The sequence below is a fragment of the Pagrus pagrus genome (genome assembly GCF_965226575.1).
Source record: "Pagrus pagrus genome assembly, chromosome: 4".
Classification (NCBI taxonomy): Eukaryota; Metazoa; Chordata; class Actinopteri; order Spariformes; family Sparidae; genus Pagrus; species Pagrus pagrus.
Genome location: NC_140188.1, coordinates 1,220,177 through 1,246,951, shown reverse-complemented (window position 1 = coordinate 1,246,951; position 26,775 = coordinate 1,220,177). Strand labels below are relative to the sequence as shown.

The following is a 26,775-nucleotide window of genomic DNA, read 5'->3' as shown; positions in this document are numbered from 1 at the left end:
TAACTCAGTACACTTCTTGAGTAAATGTACTTAGTTACTTTCCAAAAGAGTAATGAAGATGCACACACTCATTAAATCACTTCAACAGCAAAGATAAAGAAAAAAGCTTTTTTATTGGAAAACAGACGAGACAACGAGGAGATGCTCAGATCAGCTGTGTGTGTGTGTGTGTGTGTGTGTGTGTGTGTGTGTGTGTTCAGGAGCCAATAGAAATCAGGATCACAGTGACGTTGTCGGCACAGCCCCGCCTCACCGCCTCGCTGGCCAGCTGCTGGCAGGCGGCTTCAAACCTCAGCTCCTGGTCCGACAGCCCCGGCCTCGGCTCCACGCCGCCCTGAGGGGGGAGACGGGGGAGGGACAGGGAGGAGAGACGGGGGAGGGACAGGGAGGAGAGACCGGATACTTAGTCACAAGACGTAATAAAGTGACATCCTAAAAAAAGAACTCAGTCAGACAATCAGAGACAGATGCAACTGAAATTAAAGATACATAAGTTCAGTGAATCAGAGCTGTGATCGACCATCGTCCTTTAAAAGAAGAGAGAGAAACCTGCAGGACGGCGAGGACGAACTTTACAGCTTCATCAGCAGAAAACACCTTGAACAGACCGTCACAGGCCAGGATGATGAACCTGCAGAGAGACAGACGGGACGAACGTCAGCAGCAGGAAACGGTCGGACACATAACGTACAGGTGCTGTGGGGAAGCCAGGCTAGCTGTTTCCTCCTGTTTCCAGTCTTTATGCTAAGCTACGCTAACGGCTGCCGGATGTAGCTTCATATGTACTGTACTGACGAGGGAGAGGAATCAATCTGAACGTCTGAGTCTCAGAAAGAAAGAGAAGAAGAAGAAAAAATGGATCTCTGCTCAGCTGTTGACCATCACAGCAGGGACCGTCTGTGGTTCTGTTCTTGCCTGTCATTGGCTGTGAGCTGACACCTCCTCAGGTCGGGCGTTGAAATGACGCCGCAGCGTTTGTACTGACCGTCTCCGATAGAGCGAGACACCTCGAGGACACCCAGCACCCTGCCGTCCCTGAAACACACACACACACACACACACACACACACACACACACACACACAGGATGATACTGACAGAGGGACACGTATTGATCAGATGTTTGATGGTGTTAACTGGAGGAGTGTTTGTGTACCTGACGGTGCCTCCTGCTCTCTGGATCCTCATCCTCTCCTCGTAGATGGTCGGGTTGTGTTCTTTACTGAGCGCCAGCGTCACCGCCCTCCTCTGACCGTCGGCTCCTCCCGCCACCTCCATCCGACACAACACCGCCTGGAGACACACACCAACTCTTATTCAACATGTCTGCAGCTGACATGATGTGTTATTCTGGTGAAATCAAGAACGCCCAGCGTACCCTGCTGTCTCCCAGATTGGCCACGTACACCATGTCGTCCACCACCAGCAGGCAGGTGGCCGTCGAGCCGTCCTTCCACGCTGGCTTCCTGTTCCACATCACAGAGACAGACGAGACTGAGGCTGCAGGAAACAGTTTGTCAGGCGAAATACAAAAAAAACATGAAGAAGAAAAACGACAACAAACATCCAGAAGGTCAACAGGAAGTGTTTTGTCGCTGTGGATTCAGTTCATGTGCCAAATCATCAATGAGCACTTCCTGTTTGCAGCGGACTCATGGATGTACAGACAACTTTCATATTATTACTGTGATACTGAAGAAAACTTAAAAACATGAAGATTCTCAGGGGAGTTCTGCACGTTTAACAATCATCTTTCTCTCTTTGAATCATGAGTGAAACTATGGACGTTTCTTCATGAAGACAATCTGAGATAATCCCGTCCTGTCACACTGTCTCGCTCTCTGCTCGTCTTACTGGCTGGAAGCTTTCTTCAGAAACTCTTCATCCGTCTGGCGGAAAGTGTCCAGGAGACATTTCTTTATCAGCTTGTCCAAATTCTCTGTTTCTCCTGAAAGAGACGAAACAACGTGATCATGACGGAGGCAGCGACGATAAAGCTTTATATTAAGTTATGAGGTATCAGTCCACTCAATAAGAGCGTTATTGAGACTACGTTAGTGTTAATAACATAATAAACATTATTATTATTAGATAAGACATAAACACTAAGACACTTCAGAACATTTATAAAAGCCTCACGAGTGTCTTTTAATTGTTTATATCAACATTACAAACACATTTATTGAGTTTAATTAACTTAATGTCATTTATAAACTTCACTGAGTGTTTGTTGTTGCTTTATTAAGATTAATGCAAACTTTATTATGTATTTATTAACAGTCAACGAAGCCAAAACAAAACCATATTAAGATTTATACATTCTAATAAGACTAAGAAAGTCTTTTAAAGATGATTTTTTTAGCTGCAAAAAACATAATTAACTGTTAATAAGTGCATATTTAAATCATTATAAATGAATAATAAAGTCTGTATTCATCTCAGAGGTGAAAAGTAACAGAGTGCAAATACTTCATTACTGTACTTCAGTACATGTTTCAGGTATCTGTACTGTACTTGAGTATTTCTTTGTCTTTTAATAATGTGTGGACTTCTGATAAAACAACAACAAGCTCAGTAAAGGTTCGTTTAAACTCATTACATGTGTTTGTAATAATGTTATAAACAACTATAAGAAACTGTTAATTAAAAGTGTTTATAAATGTCTTATAATCTAATAAAAACATGTTTATTTTGCTCTTGTTAACACAAAACAGTCGTATTAATACATAACAAAGCTTTACTCATTACGACAACAGAGAACATAAAGCGTAACCGGGGCGACGTCTTTCAAATCTATCTTGATATTAACATGGATGTTGACCCAATATTGATATGTATCAATATGTATCTCCAGACAACAAACCAATCAAAAACATCTAAATATATCAATCAACACGTTTGATAAATGAACTGTTACATCACATTTAACAAAACTCTTCAATCGTCCAAAGTGAAACTAGAAAAGATTCACTTCAGTGGCGTTTAATCACAAAGTGCTCGAAATCACTGAGTTAAGACAAGATTAGATGAAACATTATTAACCCAGACGAGGTTCTGGTGCCGGACGTGGTCGTGATCATGATCACTGTAACGCAGAATAACAAGTGTAAAAGGTTTAAATGTTGACATCAGGTCCAAACACTGAAGACAAATGTCAATAAAAGAGTCAACCAGAGTAAAGCCTGAACATAAAAGGCTGAATGTGAAGTAACACCAGATAATATCACACCTGGTGTCGGACGGCTGTTGTCATAGTTACACAGACTGTCCCTTTAAACTCACCGCTCGGGAACTTCTTGGCCAGACTGTGGTGAAGATTCTCTGCAGCGAATCGAGACGCTCGAGCTCCTCCGTGACCGTCGAACACAGCGAAGTACGAGACACGAGACCTGCGGGACAGAGGGGACACATCAGAGAGACGCACCAGCCGCCACTCCTGAGGACTTCCTGTCGGTCGGAGGTCTTACACTTGTCCCGGCAGAGTGGACAGACAGCCGCTCATGTCCGGCAGCAGCACGTGAGCGTCCTGCATCTCCTCCCGCTCGCCACGCCTCGCCGCCACGAAGCCTCTCAGCGCCGGGACACCTGAAACACAAGACACCCGTCAGTGTCCTCAGTCTGCGTCTCCAACGTCAGAGTCCATCTTTAATCAGAGGGAAGAAGAAACAAACATTGTGGTGGAAGAGCTGAAAACCTTCTTTACAAACTTTCTTGATCTCCCCCCGCTCCTCCTCCTCTTCATCTCTTTTATCAGCGTGACCGTCCTCATCCTCATCTTCATCTTCTCTCTTTCGTTTTAATCTTTTCTCCCCCTCCTCCTCCTCCTCCTCCTCTCCTTCTTCTTCTTCTCTGGTGGACTGTGGTCGAGCTGCTGACACTGGAGCTGTGAGAGAGAAGCCGAGGACAGTTTATTTGAAAAGCACAATTCAGACACAACTCAAAGTGCTTTACAGACATAACGCTACAAAAAGACACTAAAAACAAGTAGGAAGACATCAAGAAACAAAACATTACAACAAGTTGAAACTAAAATAAGCTAATAAAGAAGTCTGTGCTCTTCTACAGTCTCTATTTTTATTCTTGCTTTAGTTTTATGAACCAAACTATAACCTGCTCTTGTAGTTTTTCCTCACAGATCTGCAGTTTGAGCTCTGTGGGTGACTCTAAAATAACCAACCCAAACAGTTATGATCCAACAAAGAAAGAAATATATTCACGTGTAACATTTGCCGAATGAACAAGAAGGCCCAAGAAGTAAATAATGTGTTGTATACAGCGCTTTTAATTGTTTCTTCACTTTGAAGAAGTAGCTAATATTAGTTACACAAAGACAGAAAGAAGTTCATGTACATGTTTTCAAATCCAGTTCTCACAGGGAGAAGACCTGGGAGCTATTGAGCTAACATGCTAATGACCTGGAAGCTATTGAGCTAAAATGCTAATATTTGCATATAAAAATTAATAAAAAATAATTATAGAGATGTAAAACGTAAAAACAAGAGGCGTATCTCATGCAGCCAGTGTAGTTACATGATCCCACACTGATTTTGAGTCAATTGATCACATGACCTGGAAGCTACTGAGCTTCCAGGTCATGTGATCAAAAAAAAACATTTTAAAAGTAAAGCTGCAAGCAGCGATGAACGGGCCCTCGCAGTCCGTTGGCGTTCTTTGGACTATCACAATTCTTTTAATAACCTTTTGTCAGGAGGGTCCACAGATGCTTTGTGCAAAGTTTGGTGCAAATCGGAGAAATTGGCTGGGAGGCCTACATCACACAATTCAGCTGAATGCAGGGAACACATAGATATAAGGTTTAACATTGTGCCATATTATGTGGGAGTTATTAGCCAAAAATGCTTTTGTGTTGATAATAGCGCCACCTGCTGGTCATTTTTGGTGTGTGAGTTACAGGGGCCAGTGTATACAACCCCTATCAATTTCATATCCATAAGTGTTATGGATGGGCACAGTGCGAAATATTAAATTAGACTGCCACCAGACCGGTAAAACCTTCAAGGGATATCCTCAGGAGGGCAGTGACAATAATTGTACCAAGTTTCGTATTATTCTGACCAACGCATGTGGAGATATAAAATACTTCAATTTAAAGAGCGCCACCTAGTGGTCATCGGCAGAAGTTTTGCACAGAGCCTTAGGGGCTCATGGGGAAGTAGTATCCTGAGTTTCATGTCATTCAGACACACCAGTGTGGAGATACGTAACACTTCCTGTTTGGAACGAAATCTGCAGGAAGTTGTTTTTAAATAACTTGAGTATTCTTTGGAATATCAACATTGTTTTAATAACTTGTTGTCAGGAGGGTCCACAGATGCTGTGTGCAAAGTTTGGTGCAAATCGGTGAAATTACCTGGGAGGAGTTAGAAAAAGTAGGTTTGCGACATTTTGCGGGAAAAAAAAAAAAACCGGTAGACGGAAATGGGCGTGGCCTAAATCAGGAGATTCAGCACAATTCACTGAAGGCGTGGATATGAGGTTTTTGGTATGTGGGGGTTATAAGCAAAACGCACTTTCCTTGATTATAGCGCCACCTAGTGGTGGTTGTCATAACGACAACAGATTATATAATTGGTGTGATGGCTCTTCCAAGTCTGTTGCGCTGCGCATGTTCAGGGCTCCAACAAGCCTAATGCGCAGATGAATAATAAACAATCCTTACAGATACAATAGGGCCTCGCACGAGATTCGTGCTCGGGCCCTGATAAAGAGATCAACCAGCACCAGGTAACAACCTCAGGTGTCTCTAACACTCGTCCCTGGTCTCCAACGTCTGCACTCAGCTAATGTTGTCCCGGTCAAAGCACCTCGTCTCGGCTCTCTGGCTCCATCACGTCCGTTACAGGACTGTCGGTACCGGAGCATTCATCACCGCTGTCATTAAAGGCTAAATGTTACTTCATCACGACTCACCGGGGTTCTGTCTGGGTTCTGGCAGGTCGTCAAACAGATCCATTCTGCTGTGTTCGCTCAGGTGCTAGCTAACGAGCTAGCTCACCTAGCTGCAGCTGCCGGGCACAGTTCGGGGTCCGTGTGTCGTTCAGTCACCGGCGGGTCAAAGTGTCCCGGATGTCTCCTACACACGGTCCAAACTGTTCTGACAGTCTGATGTTCAACACCTTCATTGACCCGCGGGGCACAAGCGTGGACTGTCAGCGGCAGCATGAAGCGTAGAGACTAGCTTAGCTTCGGCTGCTAGCATCAAGCTAGCCTCACAACCGGAAACACAACTTCCGGCCGCAACCTTCAAAACAAAAGCCCCGACTAGAATATGAAGAACAGCTCATAAATAAATAAAAATAAAAGCACACACTCAAAGCAGGATGTTTTGAATTAGTGTGAATGCATTTAATCATCTTTAATATCTGGCAGCTACATGAAGGGTACAGGAAGACTTTATCTTCCAATCAAGGCATTGATTGAGTCAATGAGCTGGAAGCTCCTGAAAAAAATGCTGTTTTTCATTAAAGATATTCATATAAAATATAATAACGAGTAAAATCCAATACAAAGAGGTGTGTCTCATTGAACCAGTGTAGGAAGACATGTCGGCATTGATTTTGCGTCACTGGGTCACATGACCTGGAAGCTGTATTGAGGATTAACTGGAACAAAACCAAACAAAACTCAAACACATGAAACATTTATTAAGAAACATAAAAGTACAGTTTATATACAACAGGTGACTTAAAACAGATAAAACGTTTTTCTGACATAAAAAATAAAGATAAGGTGCTTTAAATGTAATACTGATGTTAATGAAAGCAGCGCTGTGTCACTCAGGCTGAAGTTAAAACTCATTTTGTCCTCTTTCAGCCTCCGTACAGACGGCAGCAGGGCGGCTGGTCCTGGTTCAGATTCGGTTCAGTTTGTTCTGGGTCATCTGAAGCAGCCGTTCAGAGTATTTCTCCAGCAGAGACATCGTCCTGTCGTCCTCCAGAGGACCAGAGGGGGCGCTGCTGCCCCGCCCGTCTCCACCCCGCAGCGCCGCCTGCAGCTCAGAGTTAACGACATCAAACGCCTCCTGCAGGACGGACGTCATCTGAAGACGGCGCTCTGAAGTGTCGTCTGACACGCTGAGCTGCAAGATACAAAACACTTCATTATAAAAAGTTAAATATTTTAAGAAATATTGAAAAGTATATTAAAGATTATTTACAGTTTACAGTTACTATTACAGCACATCACTAATCTTAAACTTATATCCTCTGTTATTTTCTTCAAACACTACAGGTTTCTAGAAGTTGTGCTTTTTTCTCCAGGTAACTTTCTCCTCAATCAAAACTGCCAACATCGACATTAAAGAGTAAAAATAAGATTCTGATACAAATATATCTGCTGATATTCACACACATATTTGTGGTGAGCAACAATTGAGAATAAGAAACATAACGGAGGCAGGACATTAAACTGTGGAAGCCCCAAACGGACATGTGTCAAACATTATTTCCTGTGATAACGAGTTACATTTTATTTTTTTTCCACGAGATCAAACTTTTTCTCAAAACTTTTGGGGAAAATATCATTTCAGTCCGAGTCTCATCTCAATCTCTGAAGTCATTTCTAAAAGTTGACTTCATCCTCCAAGACAATCTTATTTTTCACAAATCCACGATCGACTCGTCCGTCATCCGGCAGATAAAACACCTGAAACAGAAACGACTGAAACCACAGACAGGCAGGAAGTTCACCTGTGTGTACAGGTGCACGGCTCGTCTGGCCGTCTGCCTCAGCTCGTTGGCGACCTGCTGACACTGCAGCAGACTGACCGACTCTGAACCTGCAACAACAACAACAACAACAAACATCCTGATGGTTTATTTCCTCTTACAACACACAGACACGCACGGTTTGTCCTCAGGGTGGCACTACAGGAAACAAGATGATGATCAGGAACCTTTCAGGATGATCTAATCAGCAGAATATCTTTAGTTTAGTTCGACATTATCCTGTGAGAACTTTACAGGAAGTCACCTGTCTGAGGGGGCGGAGTTACCTGTCTGAGGGGGGCGGAGTATTTCTGACAGCGTTGAGGAGGAGGAGGTGGGCGGGTCAGAGGACGACGAGTCAGCTCCTACAGACGGGTCCGATACTGAGAACCAAGAGACACATCGACCCATCAGAAACTCACCGTGTGACGAAACGAGTCGGAACAAAGATGTGAAATATTGTTTTTAAAAAAGATGAAGAAAGAAAACCCTAAAAATTTAAACAACTAAATCTGAAAATATTAAAAGAACATCTGGTGACAAACTTCATAGAATAATGAAAAATTACAGTTCAAGTTAAAGTGAAACTCTCGCCAAAAAGCAACCGAGGCTTTATTTATGATTGGGTATGAGTCAAACCTTCACGTACAAGCACACTCATGACCAAAGAGGCACTTTTAAGATTTACCGTAGTTTCGTTTTGGGGCAAGCTCATTTTGAACGGGAGTACATAGGGCATACCACGACGGCATCAAAATGTCTATTTTTAGACCACTAAGAAGGCTCCACACATCATGAAACTTTACTGGTAGCATCCCCAGGGTCTCTACTCATGACACGAGCAGTAAGAACATTGTTTGTGTACACAAAGTGTGTGAAAAAGACGGTTTTGAACTACTTACGCTTAGCTACTGGGACTCCGGCGCGCCGCCGCCATTCCAGGCAAAAAGTGTCGATCTCCGAGTGCGGCCATCATGTTAGTCAAAAGCAACACTGACGTCCATGTTGTTGCTTTTGACTAACGACAGAACAACGAATTATCCGCGAATTCATCTGGAAATAAGCCCGAGGAGCGTCCCACCGTTACTCTCCGTCATGATGGCCGCACTCGGAGATCGACACTTTTTGCCTGGAATGGCGGCGGCGCGCCGGAGTCCCAGTAGCTAAGCGTAAGTAGTTCAAAACCGTCTTTTTCACACACTTTGTGTACACAAACAATGTTCTTACTGCTCGTGTCATGAGTAGAGACCCTGGTGATGCTACCAGTAAAGTTTCATGATGTGTGGAGCCTTCTTAGTGGTCTAAAAATAGACATTTTGATGCCGTCGTGGTATGCCCTATGTACTCCCGTTCAAAATGAGCTTGCCCCAAAACGAAACTACGGTAAATCTTAAAAGTGCCTCTTTGGTCATGAGTGTGCTTGTACGTGAAGGTTTGACTCATACCCAATCATAAATAAAGCCTCGGTTGCTTTTTGGCGAGAGTTTCACTTTAAACTCATGAAAAGATGTGTCAAAAGTGTTAAAATCTGAAGAAAAGCTGTCAGCTGGAAAATCATGACGTCAAAATCTGATGAGAAAAGTTGGAAAAAGGTTTTTTATCATTAAGTAATTTAACTTCTGATATTTAAGGAATTAAGAGCCGACATGGAGAAATAAGTCGGAATATCTGAAGAAGAGAAATTCTGCTGAAAAACTTATAATTTCATAAGGACATAATACAAGTTTTCAAGATAAAGATATTAAATGAAAGATTTTAAATATTTAAACTTATAATAAGAAAGTCACATACAGAGAAAGCTGCAATATTCTGAAGAAAAAGTCGTTTGTCTTTATGTATAAAACTTCTGATATTCAAAGAATCAAAAGTCAACATTTGGAAAAATAACACGTAATATTTGAAGAACATTTAGTGAAAGACGATTATAATATTTTAGGTTAATACATTAAAATATCGAGGAAAAGTCGCAACATTGAGACAGAAAGTGTAAATATCTGAAGAAACATCTGTTTTGTGCTTTAAGTCTCGGTCTGATGATCTGATGATGATTAAAGTCGCACAAGAGACAGAAGTTCTGGTATCAGGAGAAGAAACTCTCAGCACATCTCACCTGGGTCAGGTTGATGGATGATGTCACAGGCGGTGGGCGTGGCTGTGAGGGTGATAGAGGAGGCGGGGCTTTGTATGAAGGTGAGGGTTTGGTTTTGATTGGTCGGCGTCTCCTCGGCGCTGCTGACGCTCCACCTCCCAGCTTCACCTGTCGACGTCACCTCTGTGGGCGTGGCCAACAACACCTGCGGGCTGACAGAAGCAAAGGAGGCGAGAGACGGCGTGAAACAAGAGAACACGAGGAGACGCTGAGAAGTTATTAAACATAACATCATTCAAAAAGCCTCTGCAGCGTTTTCCACAAACTTTGAAGTATTTAAAAAGAAAAGTCTATAAAAATATTACAACTTGTTTTCAAACTATTTAAACTTTCGTCAGGCCGTAAGAATAAATACATAAATGTCACCTGCTGGTCTGGTTCTGAGGGGGATCAGGTTTGGTACCGTGGAGGTCCAGACCAGCAGACAGCAGGGGGGCGGGAGGCTGCAGGTCCGAGGAGGAGGACAGGTTCTCCTTCTCCTCCTGTGTGGAGGTGTTGGGGGGGTCCTGGCTCAGTTTTGCCCTGGAGCTGGCCGTGGTGCCCAGGTATCCGAGCCGAGGCGCCGCCTGCTGGACCGCAGACGCCGCGCTGCTGTTGTGGGTCCTCGAGGTGACGTCTGATTGGTTAAAAACAGACGGTCAGAAACTAAAAAGCTGATCACAGATCAAATGTGAAATCTGTGGTACAAGTGTCCTAAAAAGGACATTTTAACTTTTTCTACTGTTTATTTTAATAAATGTTTATTTATTTAGCGAGTAAAGAAAGTGAAGTGACACCGAGTCTGAAGGCGAGCCGGGGTCAGTGACAGACAACAGTTTGACCTCTGACCAGGTGAGGAAAGAAAACCACAACACACCCAGGTGTCCACACACACGCACACACACACACACACACACACACACACACACACACACACACCTCGCAGCGTTTCTCTGCACTGGACGAGCACCACAGTATTTCGTCGGCGAGCTCGACGGTGGAGGGGCTGATGGGTAATCGCACAGGGGGCGCTACGACGAAGGACTGACTGTCTGCATCTCACTGCAGTCATTCAAACACACAAACACACACACAGACTGAACACACACTCAGAAGCGTCCTGGAGCTTCTGATCTTTCTATTAAACCTCATTTAGATTCAAAGAAACATTCAGCATGAGGTCCAGTCAGCGGCGCCGGCTCCAAACCGTCAGTCTCTGCAAACATCAGCAGTAAACAAACGGAACCTGATGGTGGACTCCTGCCCGCGGGCCGCTGTCGGCAGCCGAGGTGTAAAAGTTACAATAATTCCTCAAACATTTTTAATTTGAAAGTTTCCACATCGAACAGAAGTCGTTCGCTGCACAAGAACAAGAGAAGAACTGAGGAGAACAGAACTGAGCAGAAGTTACAGGATACAAGGAAAAAATGATTAAATTTGGACTGAACCAGCGATTATCTATCATTCCTTATTTGTTCTCAGTGAGCTACACGTAACATTTAGTTTCTTAAAGCGTCAGAGTGAAAAAAGTTGATGGTTTTGTTTTAGAAACGTTTAGACTCAGGATTCATCTTCAAAATCAGCTGATCAGCAAAAATGAGTGCATTAATTTTAAGAGAATAAATCAAAGAAAAGATGAAAATTAAGAGTTTAAATGTTTAAATCTTCACATCACATTCTAACATCGACCAACACGTTTCATCAAACTCATCAGAACACTGACTCGTTCACTGTTTTTGTTTCTAGAGACACTAAATATTCTTGTTCTCGTGTGTTTTGTGTGTTTGAGGTGATTTTTATTCATTTCGCCGTCAGGAAACAGGAAACAGGAAACAGTAGAGACGGCGTGCGACATCAGGACTTCCTGTTTACAGTTCACAGCTGACTCACCTCCACTGTTGCTGCTGTTGTTCGGGGTCGTCTCAGTCGACTCAGGTGAGGCGACCTCGCCGCTACACTCAGAGTTCACCTGAGAAAACCATCAATTTAATTAATGAAACTTTATTCAGCAACTGTCAAGATTCAAATACGCAGGTTATCAGGTAAATCGTGACACGTTCAGAAACCTCTGTCAGGCTGCTCAGGTGTGTTTCAGGTGCGTTATGCGTCACTCAGGTGTGTTTCAGGTGCGTTGTGCGTCACTCAGGTGTGTTTCAGGTGCGTTGTGCGTCACTCAGGTGTGTTTCAGGTGCGTTATGCGTCACTCAGGTGTGTGCTTTGAGTGTGTTTGTACCGATGTATTGCGGACGTTGCTCTCCTCTAAGATCTTGGTTGGGATTGAGACAGGAGGCGGAGCTCGACTTGGCCACGCCCTAAAAACACAGCAGAAATAGACTTATTACCATGACAACAACCACCAGTCAAACTCTAAGAAGCAGAGGGTCACTCCCTGAGGATTGTGGGTAACTGACTTGATTCTGTCCTGGAATTTGGACAGGAAGCGGGTGGAGATGCTGAGTCGAGGGTTCAGGAAGTGTTTTTCGTCTGGAGGCTGCAGCGTCCTCGGGTCTGTGTCAAACTTCTCTGAAAGGTCAAAAACACATCAGCAAACACGTGAAGAGAGCGAGCAGGTTAAACATCACAGACTGATGATGCTGACGAGCGTTTGGTACCGTCGCTCAGACCCGACGCCAGAGTGTCGAAGTGGTTCTTCAGAGAGTTTCTGTCCTCCTCGTCCTCCAAACACAAACTGCCCACAGAGCTGCCCTGACTGAGAGAGTCTGTGTCTGAGACAGAAGAGACGCCAGGTGGTTGTTATTGTCATCGTCATCATCGTCATCATCATCATCATCATCATCATCATCAAAAGTTTATTTCTGCTCTCTGACCAGCGTCGTGCTGCTGCTCCAGACTTCCTGCTGAGCCCTCAGAACAGGCCGAGTCTGGACTCAGCTGTGTGCTCCACACTGGCTCCGCCGTCTGACCTTTGACCTCCAGCTGGGTCAGAGACCGCCGGGTGTCAGTGACACCCTCAACATCAAACTCCCTAAAAACACACACACAGATGATCAGACACAGATGTGGCCGTTTACTTGTCGTGTGTGTTACCTGATGATGGCCCTCACCTGTCGGTGGTGCTGGTGTCGGGGTAGAGGATGTAGCTGTTCTTGTCCTGAACTGGATTCTGCAGCACCTGAACATCACACATTAATCAGGTATCTGTTCACACCTGTTCAGGTTCAGTTCATTAGAGCTTCAGCTACGACTTCAATTCTAAATCAAAAATCAATCGAAATTAGCTCCATTTCCATCAATGAAATCAAAATCAGGATCAGGATGTTTGTTTCCTCTCCAGCTCCGAGAACACCACCTCACAGGCGACACAGCTAGCTTAGCGTTAGCCTGCAGCTAGCTTAATGTTAGCCTGCAGCTAGCTTAGCGTAAGCCTGCAGCATCACATCCAGATGCTTCTCCTGTGTGATGAAGATGATCAGCTGACTGGTACCAGAGGAAACTCTGACAGCGCCGGACATGTTGGTCTGTTTTGGTCTTTTTAAAGATCCTGTATTGATTTGTTTGTGAAGAGGTTTCACTCATCGAGGGAGAAACTGAACTGAACTAAAAACATTGCCAAAGATCTTGATTGACTTGAAGAGGGTTCACTCTGGACAGATTTAGGAAACTGAACTTTGTAACGTACCGAGTTTCTATCTTGTGTTGGTTCTTGTTCCTTCACTGAAGCCGTTTGTCGTTTTATTTATGTTGAATATTACTTGAACTTTTCTAACTCTAACCTGCAAAAGGACAAAGTCAAGCTGATGTTGTAAAATACCTCCATCTCTTTAAAGAAGACTTTGTCGAGACATGTGACTCAACGATCTGTTGTCTTCACTAGTCCGGATGTCAGATTCATTCAAATCACCTGAAAAAAGTCAACAATTAGTCAGAATGAGCTCACCTCCTTCTCTTCCTCTCCATCTTCCTCCTCCTCCACCTCGTCTCCCAGCAGACTCTCCAGACTCTGAGGGTGGAAGTCTTCCTCCTCCTCTCCCTCCTCTTCCTCCTGACTCGGGGAGAAGTTGGAGCTGATGATCAGCGGTTCCAGCTGCTCCGTCCACCGACTCCGCGCCTGACGAGGTTCAGTGTCTGCCTGGATGACAATGGTGGCTTCGCCCTGACCCTGCTGAACACACAAACACCCACACAGGGTTAAAATCAATGAACAGCAGATTGATTATCTGGAAACTGATTAGTATTAAACTGTAAACATGTGACTGACCAGTCTTCTGAACCACATGGGCATCTTCCCGTTGGTCTCGAGCAGCGGAGGATCTGAAACACACGACAGGATTCAAACAAACTGTCGTCACTTCACGTCTTCTTCAGGGTTCCTGCTAGTGAAAACAACGTGTCCTGACTTTGCTGCTTCACAGTAAAAAGCTTTAAAATGAAGGAACATGTAGGAAATTCAACATGTTTGCCAGCTGATTAACAGCTTCGTTAGCGGCTTGTTCCAGTAATGCTGCAGGGAGGAAGAGTTTACAGCCGCTTCTCCGACTGATACGCAGGACGGGCATGTCTTCAGTTAAAGACACGTCTTCAAGCAGTTGGTCTGTTGTAATGGAAATGCAAATCCCTGCCGTGCTGACATCCTGAGTCAAACACAGTAGAGCCACACCAGCAGATGTGACGGAAAACACCTACTGACTTCTGACCACCAAAATCTGATCAGTTCCTCCCTGAGAGCAGGCGGATATGAAGAAATTCCTTTAAGATGTTCCTGAGATGTCACGTTTATGAGACTTGGACAGACGACCCAGAGACATAAAAGTGACTGGACTTCCCCACTGAGCCCAGTCCTCCTCCTCCTCCTCCTCCTCCTCCTCCTCCTCCTCCTCCTCCTCACCCTGAACTGAGTCCAGTCTGGCTGGAGTCCTGACTTCAGCCTCCTCCTCTTCCTCCATCTGAGGCAGCTGAGACGACGGTACAGTGATGAAGGTCTCTCTCCTGAAACAAAGACAGAATATGAACATAAACATCAGAAGTTCATTCTCCTCCTGCAGGTCTTCAACAGCTCACTCACCTGATGTTCTGCTGTTTGCGGCTGCAGGTTACAGGTGCGGTCAGTTTGAGGCCACGCCTCTTCCTCATGGTGCTGGTCATCTGAGGGTCCAACCTCCAAACGAACACACAACTACACACAAGAAACACACACAATCAAAACATCGAGTCATTGAATCACAAAGAACTGACACCTGAGGAAAGATCACCTGTCTCTCCTGTCGTCAGTAGAGATCACCTGTCTCTCCTGTCGTCAGTAGAGATCACCTGTCTCTCCTGTCGTCAGTAGAGATCACCTGTCTCTCCTGTCGTCAGTAGAGATCACCTGTCTCTCCTGACCTCAGTAGAGATCACCTGTCTCTCCTGACCTCAGTAGAGATCACCTGTCTCTCCTGACCTCAGTAGAGATCACCTGTCTCTCCTGTCGTCAGTAGAGATCACCTGTCTCTCCTGTCGTCAGTAGAGATCACCTGTCTCTCCTGTCGTCAGTAGAGATCACCTGTGTCTCCTGACCTCAGTAGAGATCACCTGGATGCTTACCTGTCTCCTGACACAGTGATGAGGTGTCTGCAGTCTTGGCTGAACCTCATACAGGTGACGATCTCTGAGGAAACAAACACAAACAGGTAGTTTGGATGAAAACAGACACAGATCTTAAATGAAAGTCTCAGGATTGATATATTTTGACACATTTGGACCTTAAAATCAAATATTATTGGATTTTCTCACCTGAGTGTCCGAACAGGGTGGCGACACACTCTCCTGACTCGTAGTCAAAGATGGTGATGTTTTTGTCAGAGCAGCTGGTGGCGAAGAACGACCCCGAGGGATCCATGTGGACCTGACGACGACAAGAGGTGTCAGCCAATCACATCGCAGAACAAGTATACACACAACACAGCAGCCGACATGTAGGAGCAGGTCAGAAACAGCCTGTTTACTCTCCCATAAGACCACACGGCTAGCTTAGCATTAGCTTCCAGACTCGTCTCCTGTGTGGTGAAGACGATCAGCTGACTGGTACCAGAGGAAATGTTGGTCTATTTTCTCTTCAGAGATCCTTTATTGATTTGTTTTGTGAAGAGGGCTCACTCTGTTACAAAGTTTCTAAAGTCCATCCAGGCTGAATTTCTATCTTTTGCTGTTTATTGTTGAATCACTGAAGGCTGGTCATTTTTATTTTATTTTGGTGAATATTATTTGACCTTGTCTAACTCTAACCTGCAACAAGACACCAGATAACTTAGAGTTTAGTTAAAGTTTCACATTTTTACAGTTTTATTAAAATTAAAATGTTAAAAACTGTTATAATATGTTTGTTATTTCACTGATTTACTTTAATTCTTGTAATTATCAACATTCACAGTTGCAGCCGATGAAAACTGAAGTTTGAACATCTGGATTTGTTCCTGCTGCTTCACAGACATGATGAGTTCATTAGGAGCCTCTGACGGAGAACGATCTGAAACATGTTGAATCAACAACAATCAAACCTCCATCGTTACCTTCAGCAGAGCTCCTTCGTCACTGGACGAGCCTTTCAGACACTTTTTCAGCTTCCCAGTTTCTGTGTTGTAAACCCTACAAAATAAAACAAGTCCTCTGTGTTCAGCTGATCATCGTTGACTCCATGTTTTTTCAGAGAAGCTTTTTTCTTATTTCTGACCTGATGTTTCGGTCCTGACAGGCGATGGCGACGTGCGTCCTCGATGAGTCCAGGTCCATGTCGTACAGCGTCGTCTTCTCCACCACGTGGTGACTCCTGGAGAACGACAGACCCTCCGCCGTCTGGACACAACAGACACCACGAGTCAGACACAGGAGGAGGGTGTGTTTCATCAGCAGTTTGTACCTGAGCTCTTACTCCATCAGGGTACAAGCTAAATGTAGTGTCTTTAAATAAGGGTTTAACTGCGCCGTCAGGGACTTCATGGTGCGTTCAGGTGCACCTTCAAACGATGTAAATGAAAGTTGCCAGGGCATAAAAGTGCACCAAGAGCATAGAACATATTAAAATCGAAAGTGTAATCGAATCACCGAGTTGTCGCTACACCTGGTGCAGACTGACCTGTTCAGTTGTTTGGAAGTAGATGCTTTTGTCGGCTCCACAGCTCACCATTCTGACCTCCGGCTGCTCACCTGGAACACAGGTAACAAACATCTGTCTCTGTCTGCATGTGAACACAGCCACAGGTGAGACCGACGGATTTATGAAGGAAAATGAGTGAACTTCCTACGTCGTCTGTCAACGAGAGAGATGATGTTTTTGCCTTTATCATCATTTACAGAAAAGCAGACGTGGAAGCAGAAAAACATCGTTACGGAAACTTTCTGCTCACAGCAGTTTCAGTTCATACTCAGACTGACTGATGAGTTTAAACAAGGCAGGTTCAACTCTGGAGTCCAAACTGTTGAGAAACGTGAAGACGAGTGATGCGAGTTTTAAGTAATTCCTTTAATCAATAGTCTGTTAATCATTGATATGATCGACCCGCGTTCAATGCGAAATCAGAGCTGGACACATGAGGAGTTAAAACACCAGGTGACTCCAACGATAACAAAATAATGAGACGACTAACTGGATAAAATGTTCAGCTCAGCTCTGATAATCTCATGGACAGAAGAGTTGCAGCTGTTGGTACTTTTACTTCACTTATGCAGGACTTTCACCTGTCACAGTATTTGTACACAGTTGTACTTTGACTACGCTGCAGGAACGTTCAGAGAGAGTGAGTTTACCGGTGAACTTGACGGCGGTGATGGAGGCCGAGTGGTCGTTCAGAGTCTGTTCCAGACTGTAGTCCTTCTCCAGGTTGAAGATGTGGATCAGTCGATCTCTGCTGGCCGACGCCAACAACTTCAGGCCTGAAACCAAGACACGATTAGAGACGCAGCGATTCACTGACAACACTATCGACGAGGGAGAGAACCAATGATTGACCAGGCTGATCAACGGCGGCGATATTAAACATTTTTCCGGTTATTAGTACGGGTCATTATTTTGCATCTGATTGCCGACAAAGTAACACCAGCGTCAGAGATGAGATGAGATGTTTTTGCACTTTGACCCGACTTCTTTTTTCATACACATCATTTTGAACTGTTTAAAGGAGCAGTCTGTAGCGTTCAAACAAACTAAATAATCAAACTCTTTGTTTTCATGACTGAATAAACAAACTGACCTTAAAGGACAACACACTTTATACTGTTGTACTTTGTTTATCTGTGGCGGACCCTGCCACCTTTCTAGCTTCAAACAGTGTTCTGAGACCTTATTTTCCTCTGAGAACAGCTGTTTTATTCACTGATGGAGACAGTTTGTATTATGACCTCATTAATATTGTAAATGCCCTAAATGTAAATGTATATTGTAAATATTAAAATTCTCAGGTTGTATTTCTTCTCCATGACAACATAGTGATCCTTTAAAAGTAGCTTGTAAATTTGTATTTTTTGTATTTAAGCTTCAGGAATATTCACATTAAGATTCGGACCCAGGAGTCCTGGTCCATCGGCAGCACACGCAGTTTCACATGTATGAAACAAGGGACCGACATCAGGACAGTGATATATTATCAGTTAATAGCGCTGGAGGTGTCTCTGTGACTCGGACCACCATGAAGGTGCAAAACCTTCAGAGAATCTGTCCTGGTGACGACCTTTGAACCTGAGGTCTCACCTGTGGATGTGGGGGAGAACGCCAGACACAACACCTCCGAGTCGTGAGCCTCGATCTTCACCAGCTCGTCCAGAAACTCCAGACCAAAGATCCTACACACACACACACACACACACACACACGTCAGCGGCCTCGTTACGCTCCGGCTGAGCTCCGGCTCGGCCATGTTTGTTTCTGCGTCTCTTACCGCAGGTTTCCACAGCGGTCTCCGGCTGCCAGGTGCTGCCCATCAGGACTGATCCCCAGAACTCTGATCCCGGTCTTCCCATCAGCCCCGGCTGACTCCCCCCTCTCCCCCTCAGCCTGCAGGTGCTGCGTGTCCTCCCCCACATACAAAATCCTCAGCAGGTCCTGAAGACAAACAGGAAGTGACTCATGACAACAAATAAAACGCTGTACAGACACTTGTGTACTTGTACACTGTTGTGTTGTTGTCTTACGTTGCTGTAGAGGTTTGTGTGTCCGCTGGGGGGGTCGGTGTGCCACAGTCTGATGGTGTTATCAGACGAGCAGGTGAAGAAGGAGGACGGAGGCAGACAGGCCTGAGACGCGTCTGACAGCTCCGGATACACCTGAAGACAAAAAACACAAACCAGTTTAAAAACTACAACCAGGCATTAATGCAGTACTTCTGAAGTTACAAACGTTATTGATGCCACTGCACCCACTAAAGTGAAGGTGGTCTCTGGAGAAATGCCACGCTGGTCAAAATGGAAAAAAAAGGAACGTGGAAAAACAAACCTCCAGGTTCATTTTGACTGGGGGGGTCACGATTCTCCAAATCCTCGATTTTTACATGTATTTGTTTTAAAGCACAGGCTGACCTTTGTTAGCAATGTACCACACAACACTGTCAAATTTAAAACATTTATTAACAACATAATGTTAACAATAACTTCTATCTTCAGTCAGTTGGAAACTTAAACAGCACAACCTGCCATCTAGTGCTGGCAGGTTGTGTTGTTCTTGTAGTATTTCTGCAGTGGACTTACTTCCACGCTCCACACGGAGCTGCTGTGGTACAGAGCCGAGTACAGCTTCCCCACGTTCCTCACGTCTTTAACGTCCCACACATACACACTGTGGTCGTTGTACACACAGGTCAGGTGTTTGGCGGCGGGGTCGAAGGTCAGAGCCAGCGTGTCGGGGTACTGAGCACCTGGACTGGCAGGTAACAGGCTGCTGTGGAGGCGGATACACAGTTAGTAATTAGAGTATTTACCAGCTGTTTTCTCAGTATCTTAGCAGTACGTTTGCAGTATTTGTACCCGTGTTGTACGCTCTGGGTGAGGTCGACACCCAGGCGGTGAGGTCGGTGCAGAGTGGAGATGTACTGCAGGTTGGATGGACTGAAAACTCTGATGAGGCCGTCGGCACAACCACAGAAGATACAGTCCTCACTGACCGCCAGACAGCTCGCCGCCGACGTCTGTCAACAACAACAACATGTTTATTTGTTTAGATACGCATACTGTGTATTTTGTAACTGTACAGGTGTGTCTTTCATCGTACTGGTGTGTCTTTCATCGTATCGTACAGGTGTGTCTTTCATCGTATCGTACAGGTGTGTCTTTCATCGTATCGTACAGGTGTGTCTTTCATCGTACAGGTGTCTCTCATCGTACAGGTGTGTCTTGTTCTTCACTGACCTTGAGGTTGACCCAGGCCTCCAGCTCTCGGCTGCTGTTGAACAGACACAGCAGACCGGAGCTGGTGATGCAGTAGGTGCTGCCCGCCATGAGGCCACGCCCACATGCCACCCCGCTGAAGATACTGTCTTTGTGGTCACCTAGCAACCCTGACCGACCAATCAGAGGCACTGTGCTGTTCACCTGTAAAGGAGAAGGAAGAGGAAAACCTGTTAGTGCTGCAAAATGAGCTGTGATTGGCTGAGCAGACTTCAGACTAGTGAAGACTGAGCTGTGATTGGCTGATTAGAGGTCAGGGTGGTACCCGTCGTTCTCGAGAGGCGTCCAGGTACCAGAACTTCACATGTCTCTTTCCTGCGGTGACAAAGTAGCTGTTGTCCTGAGAGAAGGACACGCCGAACACTCGGCTGGACACTTTGTTGGAGGCGATGATGGATCCTTTCTGCTCACAGACAGGAAACAGGAAACAGTTCATCGTCTCAGTTATTAATGTTCCTGCAGGTTCTGTCCAAGTATGTTACAGTATTTATTAAAATATGAACTGAAGTAGCTCTAATGATGTCCTACAAGGGAGGAAAACTACTTCCAAAAAATATTTGTTAATATGCTTCAAAGACTCATAATTAAAGAGTCTAATCAATTTAAGTTCTGTGAAAGAAGCTCAGAGGGATCCAGACCCGTGGAGTCACGTCTGGATGCATCACTTTCTTTTTGTGCACGAGATGTTAAACTACAGAAGAAGATTTATTTAAAGTTCCCCATGAAGTCAAAATCGAGGTTTAAGTGTTTTTATCACGTCTCGCTCGATATTTCACCTTTACTCCAGTACCAGGCCCAACAGTGGCAGAAGAATTGTTCTGTAGGTATTTTAATGTTATTTCAGGGTTTGTCACAGCCTGGAAAACAATGAGAAATGTTGATGACTCATCCTGCACTCGAGGCATGCTCTAATCTGTCTGTGAAACTGTTGGCAGGACGTCAAGAGCTGCAAACAACATCGATTATGACTCTTTCTATTGTGAATGTTTGATCCATGAAGGTTTTTATCTTTGTAAAACTTTCAATAGGCTGAGAAAAGAGATTTTAAAATCTGTGACGTCATCACAGTGTAAAGTCTGTGGGCTGAGCAGGAACTAGTGGGCAATAAAACCACCTCAGTACTTTATTCCCCGTCCTCACACCGGGCTCCATCTTCTCAGAGGTTGTGTTGTTCCGACCGGCAGCAGACGGCGAGCGCCGTGTGAATGTGACGTTTACAAGCACTGATGTTTCACAGTAACGTCAGTAAATCTGGTGACGCGTCGAAAACTTATATTTCTGATTGGAAGTTTGCTTGGTGTGTGTGTGTGTGTGTGTGTGTGTGTGTGTGTGTGTGTGTGTGTGTGTGTGTGTGTGTGTGTGTGTGTGTGTGTCCTTACCCTCCAGTCCCACACACTAACAGTCATGTCGTGTTGGTATCCCACAGAGACAATGTAGTTGTTGTTGGTGGAGAACGCCACGCAGGAAACTCCATATTTATGAGACTGAACCTCGGCCACCTGACCTCCATCCACCTCCCACACCCGCACACAGGGCATGTGACCGCTCTGAAACACACACACACACACAGATTCAGACACAAACACAGCTTCACCTGTCCTCCCTGGTGTCTACCTGGTGACTCAGGTGTGTTACTCTCAGCTCTTACCTCACCAGTGACCAGGTATTTTCCATCATGGGAGAAGGCCAGAGCGCTGAAGGGTTTCCTGAAACACAGACACACAGCTGCACATCATCACAGCACCAGTACCAGCCTGCACGTCCCAGTGACACCAGTCTACCAGGTCGTGTAGCTGTGATGGTTTGGAGCTTGTTGTGGATGATCTCAATCAGAAGGTATAAAAGTATAAATTGTGAATCTTTTGAACCAGTTTCAGATGTAAAAACTCATCAAAGCTAAAACACTAAAATAAAAAGGTGATTCAAATCTGAGCCGTTCATCACATGTTGCGCGAGCAGGTGAGGTGAAGCAGACAGGTAGGTCTACCTGGACGTGTTGATGATGTGACTCTGCTTGTTCTTCTTCGGGTGAAACAACACGATGACGCATCTGAAACACAAACACAGTCGGGGTTCAACTTCTTACTTTTCATCTTCATGTTGGTGGCAGACAGGTGAGTCAGAGGAGGCGGGGCTTACCCTGCAGGATAGGCAATGAGTCCAGAGTTGGGGTCGGAGGTCAATCCGCTGCCACTGACTGTGCTGATACCCAGAACTTTCTCCAGACTCACCTGAAACAACACACAGATACACACACTCACACCAAACTGCATTCAAAAATCTCACAATTTAACAAACTGTGCTCGATCCGATTGTATCGTTATAAGAAGAGAAAAAACCTCCAGATTGAAACTGCAGTGAAAACATTTCTTCACTTTTGACTTAATCCAGTCATTTTAACACTTTTGCTCTTAATGTTACATCATGTGATTAATATTGCTGCTGTATTACAACTGCAACTGTATCCACTGCTGGCACACTCTTCACTTAGAGTCCATTTATTCCTTAAATACATAACTCATGTTGTCATTTATGCCCTAAACTTCAAGGATGTCTGATATAAATCAACCCTATCTTGGAAAATGTATAGCAGCACCCATCAGGGCTGGGTGATATGGCTTCAAGTAATAGTGATATTTTTAGGCTACATCTCCATGCACAACATATATTTTGATATATTGAAATCTCCTGAAGAACCTTCGTAAGTGTGAGGAGTGGACTACAAAATCAAATATTACAGTATTTTTGAGCAAATACCGCGATATCAATACATCAATACATCAGGATGAGTTTTGGTACTCTGACAAAAGATTAACACAATGAGATTTAAATCAAAAAATATAACTTTTGTGTAGTTACAGACCATTTTCGACATGTGTAAAGGGGTTTTGCCCATTGTGGACATATAATGTGAGAAGAAGACAAAGTTCATCATCTTAACTCTGGCTGGGTCGAAACCGCTTTTGCCGTTTTGACTTTCAGCTTTGTGACCGGTGGTGCTCATCTTTGTTCATCTTTTTAAAACGCTTGTTTGAACAACTTGTTTGGATCCTTTCAACCTTTTAAGATCTGCAACAAACGTTTGATCAGCCACAGACCGGTTCACGTTTTGTTACCGACATGTTTCTGTCCCTCACATCTGCCAATATTACGCCTGAATGAACAGAAACAATAGATTAATTCCAACCAGAAAGAAACGATCCGATCGAGCATTTACATGGTTATTAGCAGCCAATACTTTCCCACTGAACAGATTATTAAAAAGGTTGACAACAACCCCCTCCATCATATTAAACCTTCAGTCAGATAGACAGGTGTGACAGCAGCAGGTTAACTTTTAGAGAGATTATTTTAGCAGGTTTAACAGCTGCCAAAGACGATACTCGACCATGTTTCTCGCCTGAGCCTGCTGACATGTTGCTCCTACAGAGACCATCAGCTGTAATCCACAGCACAGCGTCCACAGCAGCTCTCTGACACACACACACACACACACACACACACACACACTTGTGCAGATATAATGTGTCACGTTGTTCGACTGTACAATAACTTTCATACATCTTGTTTACTTGTTTTCTTTGGCAGACAACAGTGGCTTGTACATAGTTTTGTGTCACATGTTGTCTGCATGCACAAGAACCTCAGTGCTTCATCTATGGTACCGTGTGTTTGTATCATGTGACAGTAAACAATAAACAGTTTAATAAACAGCTGATGCCGGTTGGATCAGTCTCTTCTGACTGAGGTGCTTGTATCATCACATGCTGCTGTGTTGTGTGGCTGATATTAAAGTCTTATGTAGAAATATGTAACTAATGCTGTGGTTGTATAAGCTAAATTAAAAATAAAATGCTGACATCACAACAGAATAACACTTCTCCTAAATCAAATATAACTTAAAATGAGCAGTGACGTCAGTGGCAGGTCTGTAGACAAACACCTCGCTGTCCACCTGTAGTCTGATTTAGTTTATTTATTAATTCAACACTTGTTTCTTTAGCTCTGGTGTTTGACTGTAGATACTCTGAGTCGTCTGGTCTATGATCAGTTACTTAAACAAACTTTCGCTGTCACATAAAGAGACGGTCGCAGTTGTGAGTGTAACACCGGCGGCCTGCTGCTGCTCTTGTTGTTATCCGAGCAGTAGCCTGTTGCTCAGGTGTTAGCTTCACTGGCCGCAGCAGTGATTTCCGTGTCGTTTTATCCAGAACCGTCTCAAATGTCCAGTTTCAGGTGTGTGTGTGTGTTTCCGTGTGTCGGCAGCCCGGCCACAGCTCGTCTTTAAACGCGTTAATCACTTTAAACTCTTCTGTGAACTCTCTGAAACAGCGGCGGAGCTAACGGGACTGTGATGCTAGCAGTTAGCTCTGTTAGCTTCCGAGGAGACCGTACCCGGCTGCTGGAGGTCTTCTTCTGCTGGCTCGATCGGCTCTTCCTCCCCGCGGGTTGTCTTCTCTTCTCGGCGTTGCCCGGACCGCAGTCCGCTCCCTCCGCCATGATCCCCGACTCACTTTAACTTTACACGACTTCCCTGAAAGTTACAACTCAGTCCAACACCGGAGACAATAACCGTCTACACGCCGCGGTGCTGGTCCATAAAGCTCGCCGATGTGAACCAGAGGGCGGGTCAGCTCATCAGAACTCTCCGCTGATAATAATGATGGAGGACTAGCTTAGCTTCATGCTAACTGTCACTGAAGGAAACCTGACACTTTTCACTGCGGCGGGACTCTGGTTCAAATTGAGCCCCGCCCACTACCTCACCTCCTAACCAATAGACAGCGGAGGTCCCGCCCTCTGCCTCCCAAGAAACCAATAGACGATCGAAATCTCGGCCGTTGCCCGCTAACCGACCAATCAGCATCCACGTTACTCTCGCGACCCCAGGTGTTCAGAATCTGTGTGTTTCTGTTAGTTTACTAAAGTCTGACTTCAGCTGGGGTCCAACTCAGGAGGTCCAACTCAGGAGGAGAAACCTCAGGAGGTCCAACTCAGGAGGTCCAACTCAGGAGGAGAAACCTCAGGAGGTCCAACTCAGGAGGTCCAACCTCAGGAGGAGAAACCTCAGGAGGTCCAACTCAGGAGGTCCAACCTCAGGAGGAGAAACCTCAGGAGGAGAAACCTGACATCTACCGGATTCACCACATCAGCAACAATAATATGAACTTTTTAATTTATTTATTTATTTTCAGTCACATCAACAAACACAACAAAACAAACAGTTTACAGGTCTGATTACTACAATGAGAAACTTTGAAATGTCTCAATAGTCTAATTGTTTTTGCCAATTTCAGTTTTTTTAGATTAAAATTTTCAAATGAAGTCAAATGATTTTAAATCTGTATCAAAATCTGTAAACATCAGCAACAATATATTTTAGTAAACTGTTGACGGTTAGAGTTTAAGCCCCGCCCCTTCCGGTTCCCCTCGTGACCTTATTGATAAAACCTTGTCTGGTGGTGAATGAAGAGACAGATGATGTATTGATCCTGTTGAATTGTGTCATGAATCACAGATGTTTGTCAGTTAAAAGATAATTTTCCAAATCAATAAAGTGTGAAATGTTTGAGTGTTTATTGTCCAGAACGTGTCCAGTGGAGCGGCAGCTGATCGATGCTGCTGTCAGTATTCTGCCCCATACACGCCAATGTAAAAATCTAAAAATGGCTTTTTTGAACTGTGACTGTGTAAAAAGCTTGAATGATATTAAAAGGTTGAATTAATGTGGGAAAGTCCTAAATCTTTGTTTCAAAGTTTGAATGGAGTTTCTGTGTCAGTGTTTGAAGGAGGGAAGAGTTTGAAAACGTTAGAAAATGTGAAAACGTGGGATTTCTCAACAGTCCTCTATTCATTTTCAGTGGGACGAGTATGAAGCCACACTTTATAGCTAAAGCTAATGTGCACTGCCGTCCCTAGATGGGCCTTTAAAGTACATAAAACTCAACAAATACAGAAAGTACAAAAACAAAACAATACGTACAATACAGACGGAACAATATAAAACACAAAGTGTAATAGAAAACAATAAAACATTATAAAACACAAAGACCACAGCATCTTTAACTACTCTGATTCTTTTCATTCTGGATTCATCTGCTGATTATTTTTTATTCTGGCGCTCAGTGTCACAGTCGCTCCAGCAGCGGTGGCATCACATTAATGTGAGTGCACCTGTATTCTGACCTTTATGGTAAAAGCACTGAACCAGCAGTGAGCTGACTGTGAGGAGAGCTGGTGAGGTCATAAAGGGGCGCTACGTAGTTTTATAGAATCAATTCAAACTCAGAATTGTAATATTTACAATATTATAAACTCAGAAATATGGATTTTTTCCATAACTGAATAAACAGAGAGGTGGCAGGGTCCGCCACATATAAACAAAGTAAAAGCGTGTTGTCCTTTAAGGTCAGGTTGTTGATTCAGTCATAGTTTGTTTCAGACAATGAGGATCTTTCTCTGCTCATTAACATTTCTACATAATGCACCTTTAAGTTTTTTCTCCATGTGACGTGTGAACATCAGTGACAGTGATGAAAAACTTGTAAACTG

General features: G+C 44.3%; 2 protein-coding genes across 5 annotated transcripts; both read right to left on the bottom strand.

Moving 5' to 3' along the window:
• Positions 1-94: 94 nt before the first annotated feature.
• Positions 95-6,249, bottom strand: ilkap (integrin-linked kinase-associated serine/threonine phosphatase). 3 transcript variants are annotated; one of them, XM_084350200.1, is made up of 10 exons: positions 5,932-6,249; positions 3,695-3,883; positions 3,468-3,585; positions 3,283-3,389; positions 1,855-1,948; positions 1,379-1,466; positions 1,157-1,293; positions 916-1,035; positions 550-631; positions 95-334 (listed from the first exon to the last, which is right to left on the bottom strand). In XM_084350200.1, exons 1-10 carry the CDS (start codon positions 5,972-5,974, stop codon positions 197-199), a joined length of 1,116 nt encoding a protein of 371 aa, XP_084206326.1. In that variant the 5' UTR covers positions 5,975-6,249; the 3' UTR covers positions 95-196. The 3 variants fall into 3 exon arrangements, with proteins under 3 accessions (XP_084206326.1, XP_084206328.1, XP_084206327.1); XM_084350202.1 differs by having other exon boundaries at positions 3,704-3,883; XM_084350201.1 differs by having other exon boundaries at positions 3,695-3,877.
• Positions 6,250-6,645: 396 nt separating this feature from the next.
• On the bottom strand, positions 6,646-25,021 carry wdr62 (WD repeat domain 62). 2 transcript variants are annotated; one of them, XM_084350189.1, is made up of 34 exons: positions 24,619-25,021; positions 22,363-22,454; positions 22,211-22,273; positions 21,872-21,929; positions 21,603-21,770; positions 20,489-20,626; positions 20,185-20,367; positions 19,804-19,964; positions 19,528-19,714; positions 18,976-19,107; positions 18,723-18,886; positions 18,536-18,627; positions 17,596-17,721; positions 16,925-16,995; positions 16,523-16,644; positions 16,362-16,437; positions 15,586-15,697; positions 15,397-15,460; positions 14,879-14,989; positions 14,702-14,802; positions 14,075-14,127; positions 13,754-13,978; positions 12,921-12,988; positions 12,684-12,841; positions 12,468-12,581; positions 12,267-12,378; positions 12,089-12,167; positions 11,746-11,824; positions 10,795-10,917; positions 10,243-10,492; positions 9,838-10,028; positions 8,015-8,110; positions 7,710-7,798; positions 6,646-7,099 (listed from the first exon to the last, which is right to left on the bottom strand). In XM_084350189.1, exons 1-34 carry the CDS (start codon positions 24,721-24,723, stop codon positions 6,872-6,874), a joined length of 4,191 nt encoding a protein of 1,396 aa, XP_084206315.1. In that variant the 5' UTR covers positions 24,724-25,021; the 3' UTR covers positions 6,646-6,871. The 2 variants fall into 2 exon arrangements, with proteins under 2 accessions (XP_084206315.1, XP_084206314.1); XM_084350188.1 differs by having other exon boundaries at positions 19,528-19,717; positions 24,619-25,020.
• Between the last annotated feature and the right edge of the window lie 1,754 nt (positions 25,022-26,775).